Source organism: Periophthalmus magnuspinnatus, chromosome 18 (genome assembly GCF_009829125.3).
Source record: "Periophthalmus magnuspinnatus isolate fPerMag1 chromosome 18, fPerMag1.2.pri, whole genome shotgun sequence".
Classification (NCBI taxonomy): Eukaryota; Metazoa; Chordata; class Actinopteri; order Gobiiformes; family Gobiidae; genus Periophthalmus; species Periophthalmus magnuspinnatus.
Window position 1 is genome coordinate 734,121 of NC_047143.1, and position 15,354 is coordinate 749,474.

At 47.8% G+C, this 15,354-nt stretch overlaps 2 protein-coding genes across 5 annotated transcripts; both read right to left on the reverse strand.

Annotated features, from left to right (window-relative positions):
* Window positions 1–777: 777 nt before the first annotated feature.
* Window positions 778–1,959, reverse strand: LOC129457127 (uncharacterized). Its single transcript, XM_055229210.1, has one exon. It carries the CDS (start codon window positions 1,957–1,959, stop codon window positions 1,375–1,377), a length of 585 nt encoding a protein of 194 aa, XP_055085185.1. The 3' UTR covers window positions 778–1,374.
* LOC117386489 (uncharacterized) lies at window positions 1,826–14,497 on the reverse strand. 4 transcript variants are annotated; one of them, XM_055229114.1, is made up of 12 exons: window positions 14,462–14,497; window positions 13,789–13,865; window positions 13,267–13,355; window positions 12,052–12,783; window positions 11,671–11,728; window positions 9,236–9,299; window positions 8,269–8,312; window positions 7,048–7,232; window positions 6,665–6,763; window positions 5,661–5,887; window positions 5,248–5,352; window positions 1,826–1,978 (listed from the first exon to the last, which is right to left on the reverse strand). In XM_055229114.1, the coding sequence occupies exons 6-12, from the start codon at window positions 9,238–9,240 to the stop codon at window positions 1,963–1,965; spliced, it is 681 nt and encodes a 226-aa protein (XP_055085089.1). In that variant the 5' UTR covers window positions 9,241–9,299; window positions 11,671–11,728; window positions 12,052–12,783; window positions 13,267–13,355; window positions 13,789–13,865; window positions 14,462–14,497; the 3' UTR covers window positions 1,826–1,962. The 4 variants fall into 4 exon arrangements, with proteins under 4 accessions (XP_055085089.1, XP_055085088.1, XP_055085090.1 ...); XM_055229113.1 differs by lacking the exon at window positions 14,462–14,497 and having other exon boundaries at window positions 13,789–14,058; XM_055229115.1 differs by lacking the exons at window positions 13,789–13,865; window positions 14,462–14,497 and adding an exon at window positions 13,514–13,563.
* Between the last annotated feature and the right edge of the window lie 857 nt (window positions 14,498–15,354).

Below are 15,354 nucleotides of genomic sequence, written 5' to 3' on the forward strand. Positions count from 1 at the left end.
TTACTTATGAATGTGGAGCACAGCCCGACACACAGGGACTGTATTTACACAAAAGAAAACTTAGAAATATACAAAAAATACACACGAAAAACTCAAACTATTACACTTCTATTTATAGAGCTTTAGTGCAGTACAGCGAGCGACCAGCGGGGGCGACAGAGACCAGAGGGAAACCAGCACTGCTCCAGAAGAAGAACGACTCAAGTACACACACTGCAGCAAAAGTACTCAAGTAAAAGTACACACACTGCAGCAAAATACTCAAGTAAAAGTACACACACTGCAGCAAAAGTACTCACGTAAAAGTACACACACTGCAGCAAAAGTATTCAAGTAAAAGTACACACGCTGCAGCAAAAGTACTCACGTAAAAGTACACACACTGCAGCAAAATACTCAAGTAAAAGTACACACGCTGCAGCAAAAGTACTCACGTAAAAGTACACACACTGCAGCAAAAGTACTCGCGTAAAAGTACACACGCTGCAGCAAAAGTACTCACGTAAAAGTACACACACTAGAGCAACTTTAAAGAGACAGTGTGTAACTTTACAGACAGTGCGTAACTTTAAAGAGACAGTGCGTAACTTTAAAGAGACAGTGCGTAACTTTAAAGAGACAGTGCGTAACTTTTTCAATGAAATAAACACATTTACAATTAAATTAAAAACAAATTTTACTGGAGTCGATTTTTAGCAAATCAAAAACACGACCAGTCCAGAGCAGAGTCCAGAGTCCAGTCCAGAGTTCAGTCCAGTCCAGAGTCCAGTCCAGAGCAGAGTCCTTCACAGGTTTTTCAGATGTGGGTGTGGCTGAATCTCCCAGAGTTCACATGAGTGTGATTGACAGGTGGATTAGCCAATCAGGGACCGGCACGATCTGTCTGTATAAAACAAATACGGCCTCTCACGAGGGAAAAAGAACAAATATCACAGAGGATTTCTGCAGAGTCACGACACTGAGCACATTCTGTTTGTAAATGATGACGACCAATGAGATCCTTCATTTTACATGTCACAGAAATAAACAAATCTGATTGGACGATCACGTGTGGTTCTGGGCTTTAAGTAAACGAGACAGAAAAAGTCTAATGTAACACAATCATAATAATAAAAATGTTTAAAAATTCTTCAACTTTAGACACGAGACATTTGGACAGAGCGGCGCTTCACAAATGTTACATAATCTGTTTAAAAATGTCACCTGTGAATTTAAGAACAATAAAAACACTCCAACCTTAAGAGACTGTTTATATGTACGTGGACAAAGCTAACCTGCTAGCATAGACTGTTTATATGTACATGGACAAAGCTAACCTGCTAGCATAGACTAGACCAAACCAAACACAGCACTGTCTGGAAGGAGCCACGCTGTTCAAAGAAGGCTAAAAACAATAGCATCTGTCCACTTCCTATGGGACGACCTCCTGGGGGACAACCTCCTGTGGGATGACCTCCTGGGGGACGACCTCCTGGGGGACGACCCCCTGGGGGACGACCCCCTGGGGGACGACCTCCTGGGGGACGACCTCCTGGGGGACGACCTCCTGTGGGACGACCCCCTGGGGGACAACCTCCTGGGGGACGACCTCCTGGGGGACGACCTCCTGTGGGACGACCCCCTGGGGGACGACCTCCTGGGGGACGACCTCCTGGGGGACGACCTCCTGGGGGACGACCTCCTGTGGGACGACCTCCTGGGGGACGACCTCCTGGGGGACGACCTCCTGGGGGACGACCTCCTGTGGGACGACCCCCTGGGGGACGACCTCCTGGGGGACGACCTCCTGGGGGACGACCTCCTGTGGGACGACCTCCTGGGGGACGACCTCCTGTGGGACGACCTCCTGGGGGACGACCTCCTGGGGGACGACCTCCTGTGGGACGACCTCCTGGGGGACGACCTCCTGGGGGACGACCCCCTGGGGTCCTCCGTCCTCTCACAGGGTGACTGTTTCATTCGTTATTCTTCACATTCTCTGAAAAGAAAAGGATTCATTAAAAGGAGCTCGATCACACAAGAGGAGCTCAGAGTAGAGCCGCTGCTCCTCCATGTGGAGAAGAGTAGAGGTTCTGGTTCAGTCCTGGTTCAGTCCTGGTTCAGTCCTGGTTCAGTCCTAGTTTAGTTCTGGTTTAGTCCTGGTTTAGACCCGGTTTAGTCCTGGTCTAGAAAAAGAACAACAAGGCCGTTTACGTCACCCAGACCGGCGTTACCAGGGCCCCACCCTGGAGCCAGGCCTGGGGTGGGTGCTCGGCAGCGAGCGCCTGGTGGCCGGGCCTTTCCCCACGGGGCCCGGTCGGGCCCAGCCCAAAGAAACGACGTGGGGCCGTCCTCCCGTGGACCCACCACCTGCAAGAGGAGCCATGAGGGACGGGGGCAGAGAGATCTGGGCGGCAGTCGAAGGCGGGGACCTCGACGACCGGATCTCCGGACATGGAGACTAGCTCTGGGGACGTGGAATGTCACCACACTGGGGGGGAAGGAGCCTGAGCTTGTGCGGGAGGTTGAGCGTTACCGGCTAGATATAGTCAGCCTCACCTCCACGCACAGCTTGGGCTCTGGAACCCAACTTCTTGAGAGGGGTTGGACTCTCCATTTCTCTGGCGTTGCCCGCAGGGAGCGGTGGCGAACTGGTGTGGGCTTGCTCATTGCCCCACAGCTCAGCCGCTGCGTGTTGGGGTTCACTCCGGTAAACGAGAGGGTCGCGTCCCTGCGCCTTCGGGACCGCGTGTCTTGGACACTCGGGTGAAGAGAGGGGCTGAGCTGTCAACTGATCACCATCTGGTGGTGAGTTGGATCCGCTGGCGGAGGAGGAAGCCGGACAGACCTGGCAGGCCCAAGTGCATTGTGAGGGTCTGCTGGGAACGTCTGGCGGAGCCCTCTGTCAGGGGGGTCTTCAACTCCCACCTCCGGGAGAGCTTCTCCTTGATCCCGGGAGAGGTTGGAGACATGGACTCCGAGTGGGCCATGTTCTCCACCTCTATTGTCGATGCGGCTGCTCGTAGCTGTGGTCGTAAGGTCTGTGGTGCTTGTCGCGGCGGCAATCCCCATACCCGGTGGTGGACACTGGAAGTAAGGGATGCCGTCAAGCTGAAGGAGTCCTATCGAGCCTTGTTGGCTCGTGAGACTCCTGAGGCAGCTGATGAGTAGCGGCGGGCCAAGCGTGCTGCGGCTCGTGTGGTTGCAGAGGCAAAAACTCGGGGTTGGGAGGAGTTCGGGGAGGCCATGGAGAAGGACTATCGGACGGCCTCAAAGAGATTCTGGCAAACCGTCCGACGCCTCAGGAGGGGGAAGCAGTGCTTCACCAACACTGTTTACAGTGCGGGTGAAGAGCTGCTGACCTCGACTGGGGATGTTGTCGGGCGGTGGAAGGAATACTTTGAGGATCTCCTCAATCCCACTGTCACGTCTTCCGAGGAGGAAGCAGAAACTGGGGACCCGGAGGCGGACTCGTCCATCACCCTGGCTGAAGTCACTAAGGTGGTTGACAAGCTCCTCGGTGGCAAGGCTCCGGGGGTGGATGAGATCCGTCCTGAGTACCTCAAGTCTCTGGATGTTGTGGGTCTTGGCTGACACGTCTCTGCAACATCGCGTGGCGGTCGGGGACAGTACCTGTGGAATGGCAGACCGGGGTGGTGGTCCCTCTGTATAAGAAGGGGGACCAGAGGGTGTGTTCCAATTACAGGGGAATCACACTCCTCAGCCTTCCCGGTAAGGTCTATTCCAGGGTACTGGAGAGGAGAATCCGACCGATAGTCGAACCTCGGATTCAGGAGTGTGGTTTTTGTCCTGGTCGTGGAACACTGGACCAGCTCTATACTCTCCATCGGGTCCTCGAGGGTTCATGGGAGTTTGCCCAACCAGTCCACGTGTGTTTTGTGGATCTGGAGAAGGCATTCGACCGTGTCCCTCGTGGTGTCCTTTGGGGGGTGCTCTGGGAGTATGGGGTCCGGGGCTCTTTGCTAAGGGCTGTCCGGTCCCTGTATGACCAGAGCAGGAGCTGTGTTCATTTCCGGGAGTAAGTCAGACCTGTTCCCGGTGCATATTGGACTCCAGGGCTGCCCTTTGTCACCGGTTCTGTTCATTATATTTATGGACAGAATTTCTAGGCGCAGCCAGGGGCCGGAGGGGGTCTGGTTCAGGGGCCAGAGGGGGTCTGGTTCAGGGGCCAGAGGGGGCCTGGTTCAGGGGCCAGAGGGGGTCTGGTTCAGGGGCCAGAGGGGGCCTGGTTTAGGAACCACAGGATTTCATCTCTGCTGTTTGCAGATGATGTTGTCCTGATGGCTTCTTCGAGCCAGGACCTGCAGCACTGGGGCGGTTTGCAGCCGAGTGTGAAGCGGCTGGGATGAGAATCAGCTCCTCCAAATCCGAGGCCATGGTTCTCGACCGGAAAAAGGTGGTTTGCTCTCTCCGGGTGGTGAGTCTCTGCCCCAAGTGGAGGAGTTCAAGTATCTCAGGGTCTTGTTCACGAGTGAGGGAAGGATGGAGCGGGAGATTGACAGGTGGATCGGTGCAGCGTCTGCAGTGATGCGGTCGCTGTATCGGTCCATTGTGGTGAAGAAGGAGCTGAGCCCAAAGGCGAAGCTCTCGATTTACCTCAATCTACGTTCCTACCCTCACCTATGGTCATGAGCTCTGGGTAATGACCGAAAGGACAAGATCGCGGATACAAGCGGCTGAAATGGGCTTCCTCCGCAGAGTGGCCGGGCGCACCCTTAGGGATAGGGTGAGGAGCTCGGTCACACGGGAGGAGCTCGGAGTAGAGCCGCTGCTCCTACACGTTGAGAGGAGCAGCTGAGGTGGCTCGGGCATCTGCTCAGGATGCCTCCTGGACGCCTCCCTAGGGAGGTGTTCTGGGCATGTCCCACCGGGAGGAGGCCCCGGGGAAGACCCAGGACACGCTGGAGGGACTATGTCTCTCTGGCCTGGGAACGCCTTGGGGTCCCACCGGAGGAGCTGGAGGACGTGTCCGGGGTGAGGGAAGTCTGGGAGTCCCTGCTTAGACTGCTGCCCCCGCGACCCGGCCCCGGATAAGAGGAAGAAAATGGATGGATGGATGGATAGTCCTGGTTTAGAGCCTCTTTAGACCGTCTTTAGTCCTGGTTTAGTCCTGGTCTAGTCCTGGTTTAGACCCTCTTTAGTCCTGGTTTAGTCCTGGTCTAGACCCTCTTTAGTCCTGGTTTAGACCCTCTTTAGACCCTCTTTAGTCCTGGTTTAGACCCTCTTTAGTCCTGGTTTAGTTCTCACATGTGCCTGTGGAGGATCTTCTGGTTCATCAGGTGTTCTCTGAAGACGTTGATGGTTTTATAAATGTCACTTTTATTTTGATGTTTTTCAATCACGTCTTTGAATCTAAAACAAAACACAATTTGAGACAGAATCTTAAAACTATAAATGAACTAAAACTGTGGACTGAGTCTGTGACGCTAACGCGAGGCACCGCTCTGTCTGAGTCTGTGACGCTAACCCGAGGCACCGCTCTGTCTGAGGTTTAAGAACTGACTCATCCGATCTACAGCAGGTTCCTCTCAAATAACACCGCAGTCGCACGCTAGCTAGCATGTCGGCAGTGTTCGCTAATGTGCGCATTGTATCACCATGGTAACTGCTGAAGATTCTGCCGTAGACATGCATGTAGAGCACCTGCGCTAATGACTCACCTGTGTGTGAGTGTGAGCTCCTCCTCCGCCTCCTCCCTCCATCTTTGGTACAGACTTTCAGACTCGGGGCTGCGCATAAACCCCGGCAGAGGAACGGACTCCAACACAAAGCTGTTCAGGAAAGAGCGAGCCGACAGCGCCACCAACAGGTAAAGAGGGTTGTCTACAACTACAAAGTGAAAGGACTGCAGGGCAAAGCGCAGCCACCGGGGGGCAGCAGCAGGATCCTGGAAGGTACAAGGACATGGAGAAGAAGAGTGATCATGAGGTCTATATAAACAGTCTATGCTAGCAGGTTAGCTCTGTCCGTTTATATATACACTCTATGCTAGCAGGTTAGCTCTGTCCGTTTATATGTACACTCTATGCTAGCAGGTTAGCTCTGTCCGTTTATATGTACACTCTATGCTAGCAGGTTAGCTCTGTCCGTTTATATGTACACTCTATGCTAGCAGGTTAGCTCTGTCCGTTTATATGTACACTCTATGCTAGCAGGTTAGCTCTGTCCGTTTATATGTACACTCTATGCTAGCAGGTTAGCTCTGTCCGTTTATATGTACACTCTATGCTAGCAGGTTAGCTCTGTCCGTTTATATGTACACTCTATGCTAGCAGGTTAGCTCTGTCCGTTTATATGTACACTCTATGCTAGCAGGTTAGCTCTGTCCGTTTATATGTACACTCTATGCTAGCAGGTTAGCTCTGTCCGTTTATATATACACTCTATGCTAGCAGGTTAGCTCTGTCCGTTTATATGTACACTCTATGCTAGCAGGTTAGCTCTGTCCGTTTATATGTACACTCTATGCTAGCAGGTTAGCTCTGTCCGTTTATATATACACTCTATGCTAGCAGGTTACCATAGATACAATTAACCAGTAAAAGCTTAAATATAATGATTTGAAGCATGATTGAGTGAAGACGTACTCTGTCCTGCACTCGAAGCAGACTCTCCAGCAGAAATGTTACAGAGTGAAGCTTTACCTGTGTGTTCTGATGCTCACCTGTGCGAAGGATCTGCTCCTGTACAGCTCCTTTGTGTCGAGCAGCAGACAGCCCACCTCCGGGTCAGTGTCCGGGTCAGCGTCCGGGTCGTACGACGCCTGAAAACAAAGAGAGAGTGAGGGGCGGGGCCTGGAGGGCTAATGGGGCGGGGCCTGGAGGGCTAAAGGGGCTAAAGGAGAGTGAGGGGCAAGGAGGGGTGGAGTCTGGAGGACCAAACACCTGGCTGTAATCAGGGCAGCTCTGTGTGATGTTATCAACTACTTGAAATTACAGGGGTCACTGAAGCGGCGCAAACTTAGATTTAGACGTTTTTTAGGAGAAAGATTCAAATTGTCCTTAAAAATGAGGCCACGTACAGTTTAGTTCCACTTTAAGCACTGACCTCCAGCGTCCTGTGAACCAGCCCCAGGTACAGCGCCTCCTGTCGACTGAAACGGTCGTAGCAGCTCTGTGTGATGGAGCCTGACCTGAGGTGGAGGAGGAAGGAGGAGGAGCCAAGGATCTCCTCCGCCACAAGGTGACTCCGCCCCCACATCACAGACGACAAACTCTGCCCCGGAGACAGGCCTGAGCGAGAGACAGAGACAGGACTAAGACAAGAGACAACAGAGACAGGCCTGAGCGAGAGACAACAGAGACAAGAGACAACAGAGACAGAGCTAAACAGGAGACAACAGAGACAGAGCTAAACAGAGACAAGAGACAACAGAGACAGAGCTAAACAGGAGACAACAGAGACAACAGAGACAGGACTAAGACAAGAGACAACAGAGACAGGCCTGAGCGAGAGACAACAGAGACAAGAGACAACAGAGACAGAGCTAAACAGGAGACAACAGAGACAAGAGACAACAGAGACAGAGCTAAACAAGAGACAACAGAGACCGAGCTAAACAGAGACAACAGAGACAAGAGACAACAGAGACCGAGCTAAACAGAGACAACAGAGACAAGAGACAACAGAGACAGAGCTAAACAGGAGACAACAGAGACAAGAGACAACAGAGACAGAGCTAAACAAGAGACAACAGAGACAGAGCTAAACAGGAGACAACAGAGACAAGAGACAACAGAGACAGAGCTAAACAAGAGACAACAGAGACAAGAGACAACAGAGACAGAGATAAACAGGAGACAACAGGGACAAGAGACAACAGAGACAGAGCTAAACAGGAGACAACAGACAAGAGACAACAGAGACAGGCCTGAGCGAGAGACAGAGACAGGACTAAGACAAGAGACAACAGAGACTTTATTATTCGTCTGTTACATTTCCAAAGCTCAAAATGCTCTGTTCCACCTTGTGATGTCATCATGTGGTAGTTTTCCAGTGAACTCCTCCTTTTCCCTTTAGTTCAGTTGTAGATTGTCAGTTGTTCCAGGACTGAAATGATCCAGATGATTCTAGTGAAGGTGGAGTTTAAAAACACAGTGGAGCACTTCCTGTATCACCACATGATGACATCACAAGGTGGAACAGAGTGTTTTCAGTTTGAGAGAAGAACTCAGCCTAAATCTGCAGGTTTGTTTGTGTTAAACATGTGAAACAAAACACAACTCCAGGTCTGTGTGAGGAGGAAACATTAAACACAGAGGTTCTGACCTGATGGAGCGTCGGCCTCTTCATCGATGTTTTGATCTTCCAAACTATAAACGAGCAAAAGTCGATAAATGTTTTTACTTCAACCACAGCAGCGACATTATTGAAGAAGAAGAAGGAGGAGGAGGAGGTCTTTTTAGAGCTTTCTCACGTGTTCTAATGTCAAAAAACATGTCAAAAACACGTCTGAAGAGGTTAGAGATGTCACCCATGTTTGAGTCATCTAGAGATCTGTCCAGGCTCTATTCAAACCCTCCTTACAGTTAGCAGTACGAGTCTGTACGAGGCTCCGCCCACAAGCCTACATCACCCACGCTCCACATAACAATCCTCCATAAATATACAAAAACATACCTCCTCTTTAATACCCCATAGAGCTAAATACCTCCTCTTTAATACCCCACAGAGGTAAATACCTCCTCTTTAATACCCCACAGAAGTAAATACCTCCTCTTTAATACCCCACAGAGGTAAATACCTCCTCTTTAATACCCCACAGAAGTAAATACCTCCTCTTTAATACCCCACAGAGGTAAATACCTCCTCTTTAATACCCCACAGAAGTAAATACCTCCTCTTTAATACCCCACAGAAGTAAATACCTCCTCTTTAATACCCCACAGAGGTAAATACCTCCCCTTTAATACCCCACAGAGGTAAATACCTCCTCTTTAATACCCCACAGAAGTAAATACCTCCTCTTTAATACCCCACAGAGGTAAATACCTCCTCTTTAATACCCCATAGAGCAGTTTTTATTGCTCAAAACGACCGTGAAAGATGTGCATTCCCACTGTGAGCCAGCTCGCTTCTCCACAGATCTGTCTGGTGATAGATGATGCTAAAGTGTGGGGACATACCAGGCAAAGGAAAAGTTCCAGAGTGCACCTTTAGACATTTCTGCTCCAGTATAGTGTATGTTTAAAACACAGTAAAAGTGTAAAAGTTGGTGTCGCAGTGACGTCCTCACCTCATTTGTCTGGAGCAGATGTAAAACCTGAGCTCATCACAGGGGGCGCTCTTCACCTCACCACCTGCAAAAGAACAGAGTAATGACATTCTCTGGTCTCTGGTCTAATGTTGTTTATTCATCTCTCTCACAAACTCTTCTTCTCTCAAACTGAAAACACTCTGTTCCACCTTGTGATGTCATCATGTGGTAATACAGGAAGTGCTCCACTGTGTTTTTAAACTCCACCTTCACTAGAATCATCTGGATCATTTCAGTCCTGGAGTTGTCTCTTATCTCAACTGAACTAAAGGTAAAAGGAGCTGTTCACTTGAAAACTACCACTTGATGACATCACAAGGTGGAACAAAGCGTTTTAAGCTTTGTAAATGTGACAAACTAATAATAAAGTGTTAATCAAACATGTGTGAATGAAACAAAACACAATTCCAGGGACCTGTTTCAAGACACAGATTGAGTTTTCAGGTTCAGAGAGAGGCAGAGACTGAACAACAGGGGTCCCAGGACTGACCCCTGGGGAACCCCACAGGTCAGGGACATTTTATCTGAGACACATTTTACAATTTCAACAAAGTACTTCCTGTTTTCTAGATAGTACTTGAACCAGTTTAGCGCAGTACCACAGATGCCCTCCCAGTCCTCTAGTGTAAGAGGATCCCATGATCCACAGAGTCAAAGGAAACACTCAGATCTAACAGGATCAACACTGAGACTGTGCATCAGTGTCAGGGGGACGTCATGTGTCTCCTTGATCAGAGCATCTCAGTCTGTGGTGGGTCTAAAACCTGAAAACATCGAGGGAGTTGTTCATTTGGAGAAAATTAATAAGCTGTTGGTAAACAACATTTTTGAGGATTTTGCCTAAAATGGCAGATTTGAGATTGGTCGATAATTGTTCAATATTGTGGCATCAAGACTGATCTTCTTTAGTAGAGACTTGATAACCACAGTTTTCAAAGTGCTTGGGAATGTTCCGGATTGTAGTGACATAACCCTAACCCTAACTATGTGAGTGAGTGGTGACAGCAAACTGTTGAGCACAGACTTTAGAAATTTAGTGGGTAACACATGGAGGCAGCATGTAGATGAACTCAGACTGGTGACGATCTCTGGGACAGTTTTGTCAGTTACAGGTGCAGAGTGAGTCAGCTCTAAGTGTCTAGGTGGTGCTGGGTTGTTATTTGCGTTGTGGAATTTATGGCATTTTTAATACCCTGAACCTTGTCATTAAAGAATACTGCAAACTCATTGCACTTAGATGTGGAAATTAGTTCTAATGGCAGTGGAGCTGGGGGGTTTGTTAATCTGTTTACCGTTGCAAACAGGACATGAGAGTTGTTTCTACAACTTCCAATAATGTCAGAAAAACACCTTTGCCTTGTTCTACATAAACTGTGGTTGTACATGTGCATCTTTTCTCTGTAAATTTCATAATGAACCTGGAGCTTTGACTTGCTCCATTTCTGCCAGCCGCTGGTTTGGGAATAACAGACAGGGCAAAGAAGACACACAAATGATCAGAGAGCAACATCCACCACATTGACATTTGAAATATTTAGTCCTTTTGTAATGAGCAGGTCCAAGGTGTGTCCTCTGTTGTGGGTGGGCTCACTGACATGCTGAGTCAGACCAAAGGTTTCAAGGACAGAACTGAGCTCTTTAGCGTTCCTGTCAAACACATTATCCACATGTACATTAAAATCACCTGTAATGACTAAACCATCAAAGTCTGTGCATATGACTGAAAGCATCTCAGTAAAATCATCAATAAAACTCAGACAGTGCTGGGGAGGTTTGTATATGACTAAGTAGAGTCTGGAGGGGGATTGTTTTAGCTCCATTTTGAATGAAACATACTCAAAAGATGAAAACACTCCAAATGACAATTTGTGAGTAACTAAATTATCTCTAAAACATGCACACACACCTCCACCTTTTTTGTTTACTCGTGTTTCAGATTCAAATTTGAAGTTGGGTGGAGTTGATTCCACTAGAATTGCATTACCTGTGTTTTTGTCGTGTTATGTTTCAGTTAAAAACATAAAGTCAAGACTAAAAGAAGAAATAAAATCATTAATTAAAAAGGACTTGTTACATAAAGATCTGACATTGAGCACAGCAAGTTTCAGATTAGTTTCAGTAGGACTGGATGTTATCTTCTTACAGGGAATGTGAACTAAATGTCTCTGATTGGACAGTCTAACTGTCCTTCTGTTAATCAGTCTACGTGATGTAACTGTAGATATAGCTCCATCACAGGCCTCAGTCTGATATTATCTTTATCATGACTGTATGTCCTGAGACAGCAGAGGCCCTGTGTGTCCTCGCTCTTGGTGATAACAGCTCTGGGGGAAGGCAGGGAAGGGCGAGGAGGGGGGAGTTTGGGTGAGGGATCAGGTGAGGGCAGAGGAGGCGGAGCAATGTTTCATTATTACCTTCACTTTCTATTCCCTGACACACGGCGTCACTGTTGTTCTTCCCCCACGAGCTTCTCTAAAAACACAAGAGAAACAAGTCACAAAAAGTGAACACAATTACAACATTATTATAACTTTTATTTTGTCATAGAAATGCCAGAATAATTTAGAAACATTTATACAGTGACTTTTTTCAAAGTCAGAAGTTTACACAGTACAATTACAATGCATTTCAAGAAAATGATGTCATGTCTTTGGAAGCTTCTGATTGGTTTATTGACAACATCTGAGACCCACCTGTGGATGTGTCTGAAGCTCACCTGAAACACTCTGCTTCTTTGTGTAACATCATGAAAAATATAAAAGAAATCAGCCAAAATATCACAATATCTGTCCCACCTTGTGATGTCATCATGTGGTAGTTTTCCAGTGAACAGCTCCTTTTCCCTTTAGTTCAGTTGTAGATAGATGGACAAGGTGGAACAGAGTGTTTTCAGTTTGAGAGAAGAACTCAGCCTAAATCTGCAGGTTTGTTTGTGTTAAACATGTGAGAATGAAACAAAACACAAGATTTTACATTTGAGTTGATTTTAGCTTGAACCTTAACCATTTTGTGTGTGAGGATCAGTTTTAGTTTAAACACACTGGACCGTTCACTTCAAACTCAGTTAATGAAGAACATTACATTTTACAAAGTGCATTTATTTTACACTTTCATTTTTTTATTTCTCAATTTCAAATCTTTAAACTTCTTGAACGGGTTTGGTTTATCAGCAGGTTCACTCTGTGCGTTTACACGAAGTCTGTGGTTAGACCTGCACCTGTCCACTGTCACATGACTTCCTGTCCACTGTCACATGACTTCCTGTCCACTGTCACATGACTTCCTGTCCACTGTCACATGACTTCCTGTCCACTGTCACATGACTTCCTGTCCCTCTAAGATGGACGCCTCTGGTTTACTGTTGCTGTGGTGATTCCTCTTTTCTGTCCTAGGGCCTTTACCTGAGGAACATCCGATCCTCTGATCCAAACGGGAACGCCAAGTTTAACCACGATTTTACCAACAAATTCCACGTCGTCATAGGAACGGAGCGAGACGAGGTGAGCGTCCGACTGAGAGCAGAGAGACTGCGAACAAAAAAAGACATCACAGATACAGACGGGATCAGGAATATGTACACGGAACAAAGTACACGTATGTACACGGAACAAAGTACACGTATGTACACGGAACAAAGTACACGTATGTACACGGAACAAAGTACACGTATGTACACGGAACAAAGTACACGTATGTACACGGAACAAAGTACACGTATGTACACGGAACAAAGTACACGTATGTACACGGAACAAAGTACACGTATGTACACGGAACAAAGTCTGACAGCAGCAGTTACAGAGAAAAGGGCGACAGTTTTTCAATGTAACGTGAACTGGAGCCAGAGTCGCTCCACTTATATAAACAGACTGTGGTTCAGAGGCTCAGTCTGATGTGGACGGACATGTTTGTGTAACGATGATGTCACTGCAGAACCGCTATATGAACTAAACTTGAACTAAACTTGAACTAAACTTGAACTAAACTTCATATTGACAGTAAACTCTGACCTCGGCCGTGCTCCACTCGGCCCAAACTGGAAACGCAGCGACGCATCTGTCTCTGAAGAGCAGCCAGCGACCAGGACACACACCGGACACTACACACAAACACACAAACACACACTGTTCAACAAACAGATACAAAAACAAAAACACAAAAACATCGTTGTCTGTCGCTCGACCTGTTCCTGAAAACACAACTTTTCTCCTTTCAACAGTTTGAAAATATCCAAAGTTACAACAAAACAAACTTTACACAAACTCGTTTCAGCTTCAGACTCTGCAGAAACACAACGACACAAAGGAGCTCACACAGAGTACACTTAAGACGGGTCAAAGTTCAGACCAGAGGCTCATGGGACATTAATGAAAGACATGACTCATGACAACACAAACACACACACACCTGCACGTGTCCATTTTACACACACGTCTTTCTACACACTTGTACTTCATTAAATACTTCATTTAAAGGCCTAGTGTGGGATCTATTTAATGCCCTACTGCGGAACATCAGCCACAAACACTCACCTGAGACGAGAGTCCACAGGAGGAGCACTGGGTGGAGGAGTCTGAGGTGGAGGAGGCACACGAGCCTCATGGTGGAGCTGTGGACGATGTTAGTCCCACAAGAAGAAGAAGAAGAAGAACTGTCAGACCAGACTACTACTACTACTACTGCTACTACTACTACTACTGTTACTGCTACTACTACTACTACTGTTACTGCTACTACTAATCCTACTTTCACTCAGTTAAACAGGAGTCCAGGAGCCGGGCGTGTCCAACCTGTCCATCTGCCACGAGTGAAAGACAGGAATGAAAGAGAAGAGAAAGAAGAGAGAGAGAGGGAGGGCAGGTGGGAGGGGCAGAGAGAGAGAAGAGAGATAAGAGAGAGTCATAACGGCTGGTGCAGGTGTGGACCAAAGAGTGCAGACTCAGGGCAGATTTACGGTGTTTATTCACAGTTTGTGCAAAGACAGTTCAGACAGTTCATTTATCACACGGGACGTAGGCAGCGGGAGGCAGACCAGACGGGCGTAGGGCAGGAGCAGGAAAACCGGGACCGGAGCACGACGAGACCAGGGACAGGACCAGGGAAGACAGAGCAGGAGTGATCCAGAGAGCGGGAGCCAGAGCAGGAGACGGGAAGCGAGTCGGAGACCAAGACAGAGCAGGAGGCAAAGCAGAGGGTCGACTGTACCGGAGCTGGAGCGCAGAGGCAGGAGCGGGAACGAGCAAGAGCAGGAATCTGGAAAGTGGCACAAACTCCCATGAGCAAACAGACGGACAGGAAACAAAATACAAGAACTAGACTGGAGCATCACATTGACACATGGACGGTCTGGCCCCGAGTGTCTTCTGCCGAGCCCTCGTATACTCGCTCATATACTCGCTCATATACTCGCTCATATATACTCGCTCATATACTCGCTCATATATACTCGCTCATATATACTCGCTCATATACTCGCTCATATATACTCGCTCATATATACTCGCTCATATACTCGCTCATATATACTCGCTCATATACTCGCTCATATATACTCGCTCATATACTCGCTCATATATACTCGCTCATATACTCGCTCATATATACTCGCTCATATATACTCGCTCATATACTCGCTCATGTACTCGCTCATATACTCGCTCATGTACTCGCTCATGTACTCGCTCATGTACTCGCTCATATACTCGCTCATATATACTCGCTCATATACTCGCTCATATATACTCGCTCATATACTCGCTCATATATACTCGCTCATATACTCGCTCATATATACTCGCTCATATATACTCGCTCATATACTCGCTCATGTACTCGCTCATATATACTCGCTCATATATACTCGCTCATATATACTCGCTCATATACTCGCTCATATATACTCGCTCATATACTCGCTCATATATACTCGCTCATATATACTCGCTCATATATACTCGCTCATATACTCGCTCATATATACTCGCTCATATATACTCGCTCATATACTCGCTCATATATACTCGCTCATATACTCGCTCATATACTCGCTCATATACTCGCTCATGTACTCGCTCATGTACTCGCTCATGTACTCGCTC

Excerpts from the sequence above, each read along its gene's own strand:
- LOC129457127 (XM_055229210.1), bottom strand. The coding sequence starts at position 1,959 with ATGAAACAGTCACCCTGTGAGAGGACGGAGGACCCCAGGGGGTCGTCC.
- LOC117386489 (XM_055229114.1), bottom strand. Across the intron at positions 6,764-7,047 it reads TGGTTCACAGGACGCTGGAG|GCGTCGTACGACCCGGACGC; the intron begins GTCAGTGCTTAA and ends CTTTGTTTTCAG. Across the intron at positions 5,888-6,664 it reads GGAGCAGATCCTTCGCACAG|GATCCTGCTGCTGCCCCCCG; the intron begins GTGAGCATCAGA and ends TGTACCTTCCAG.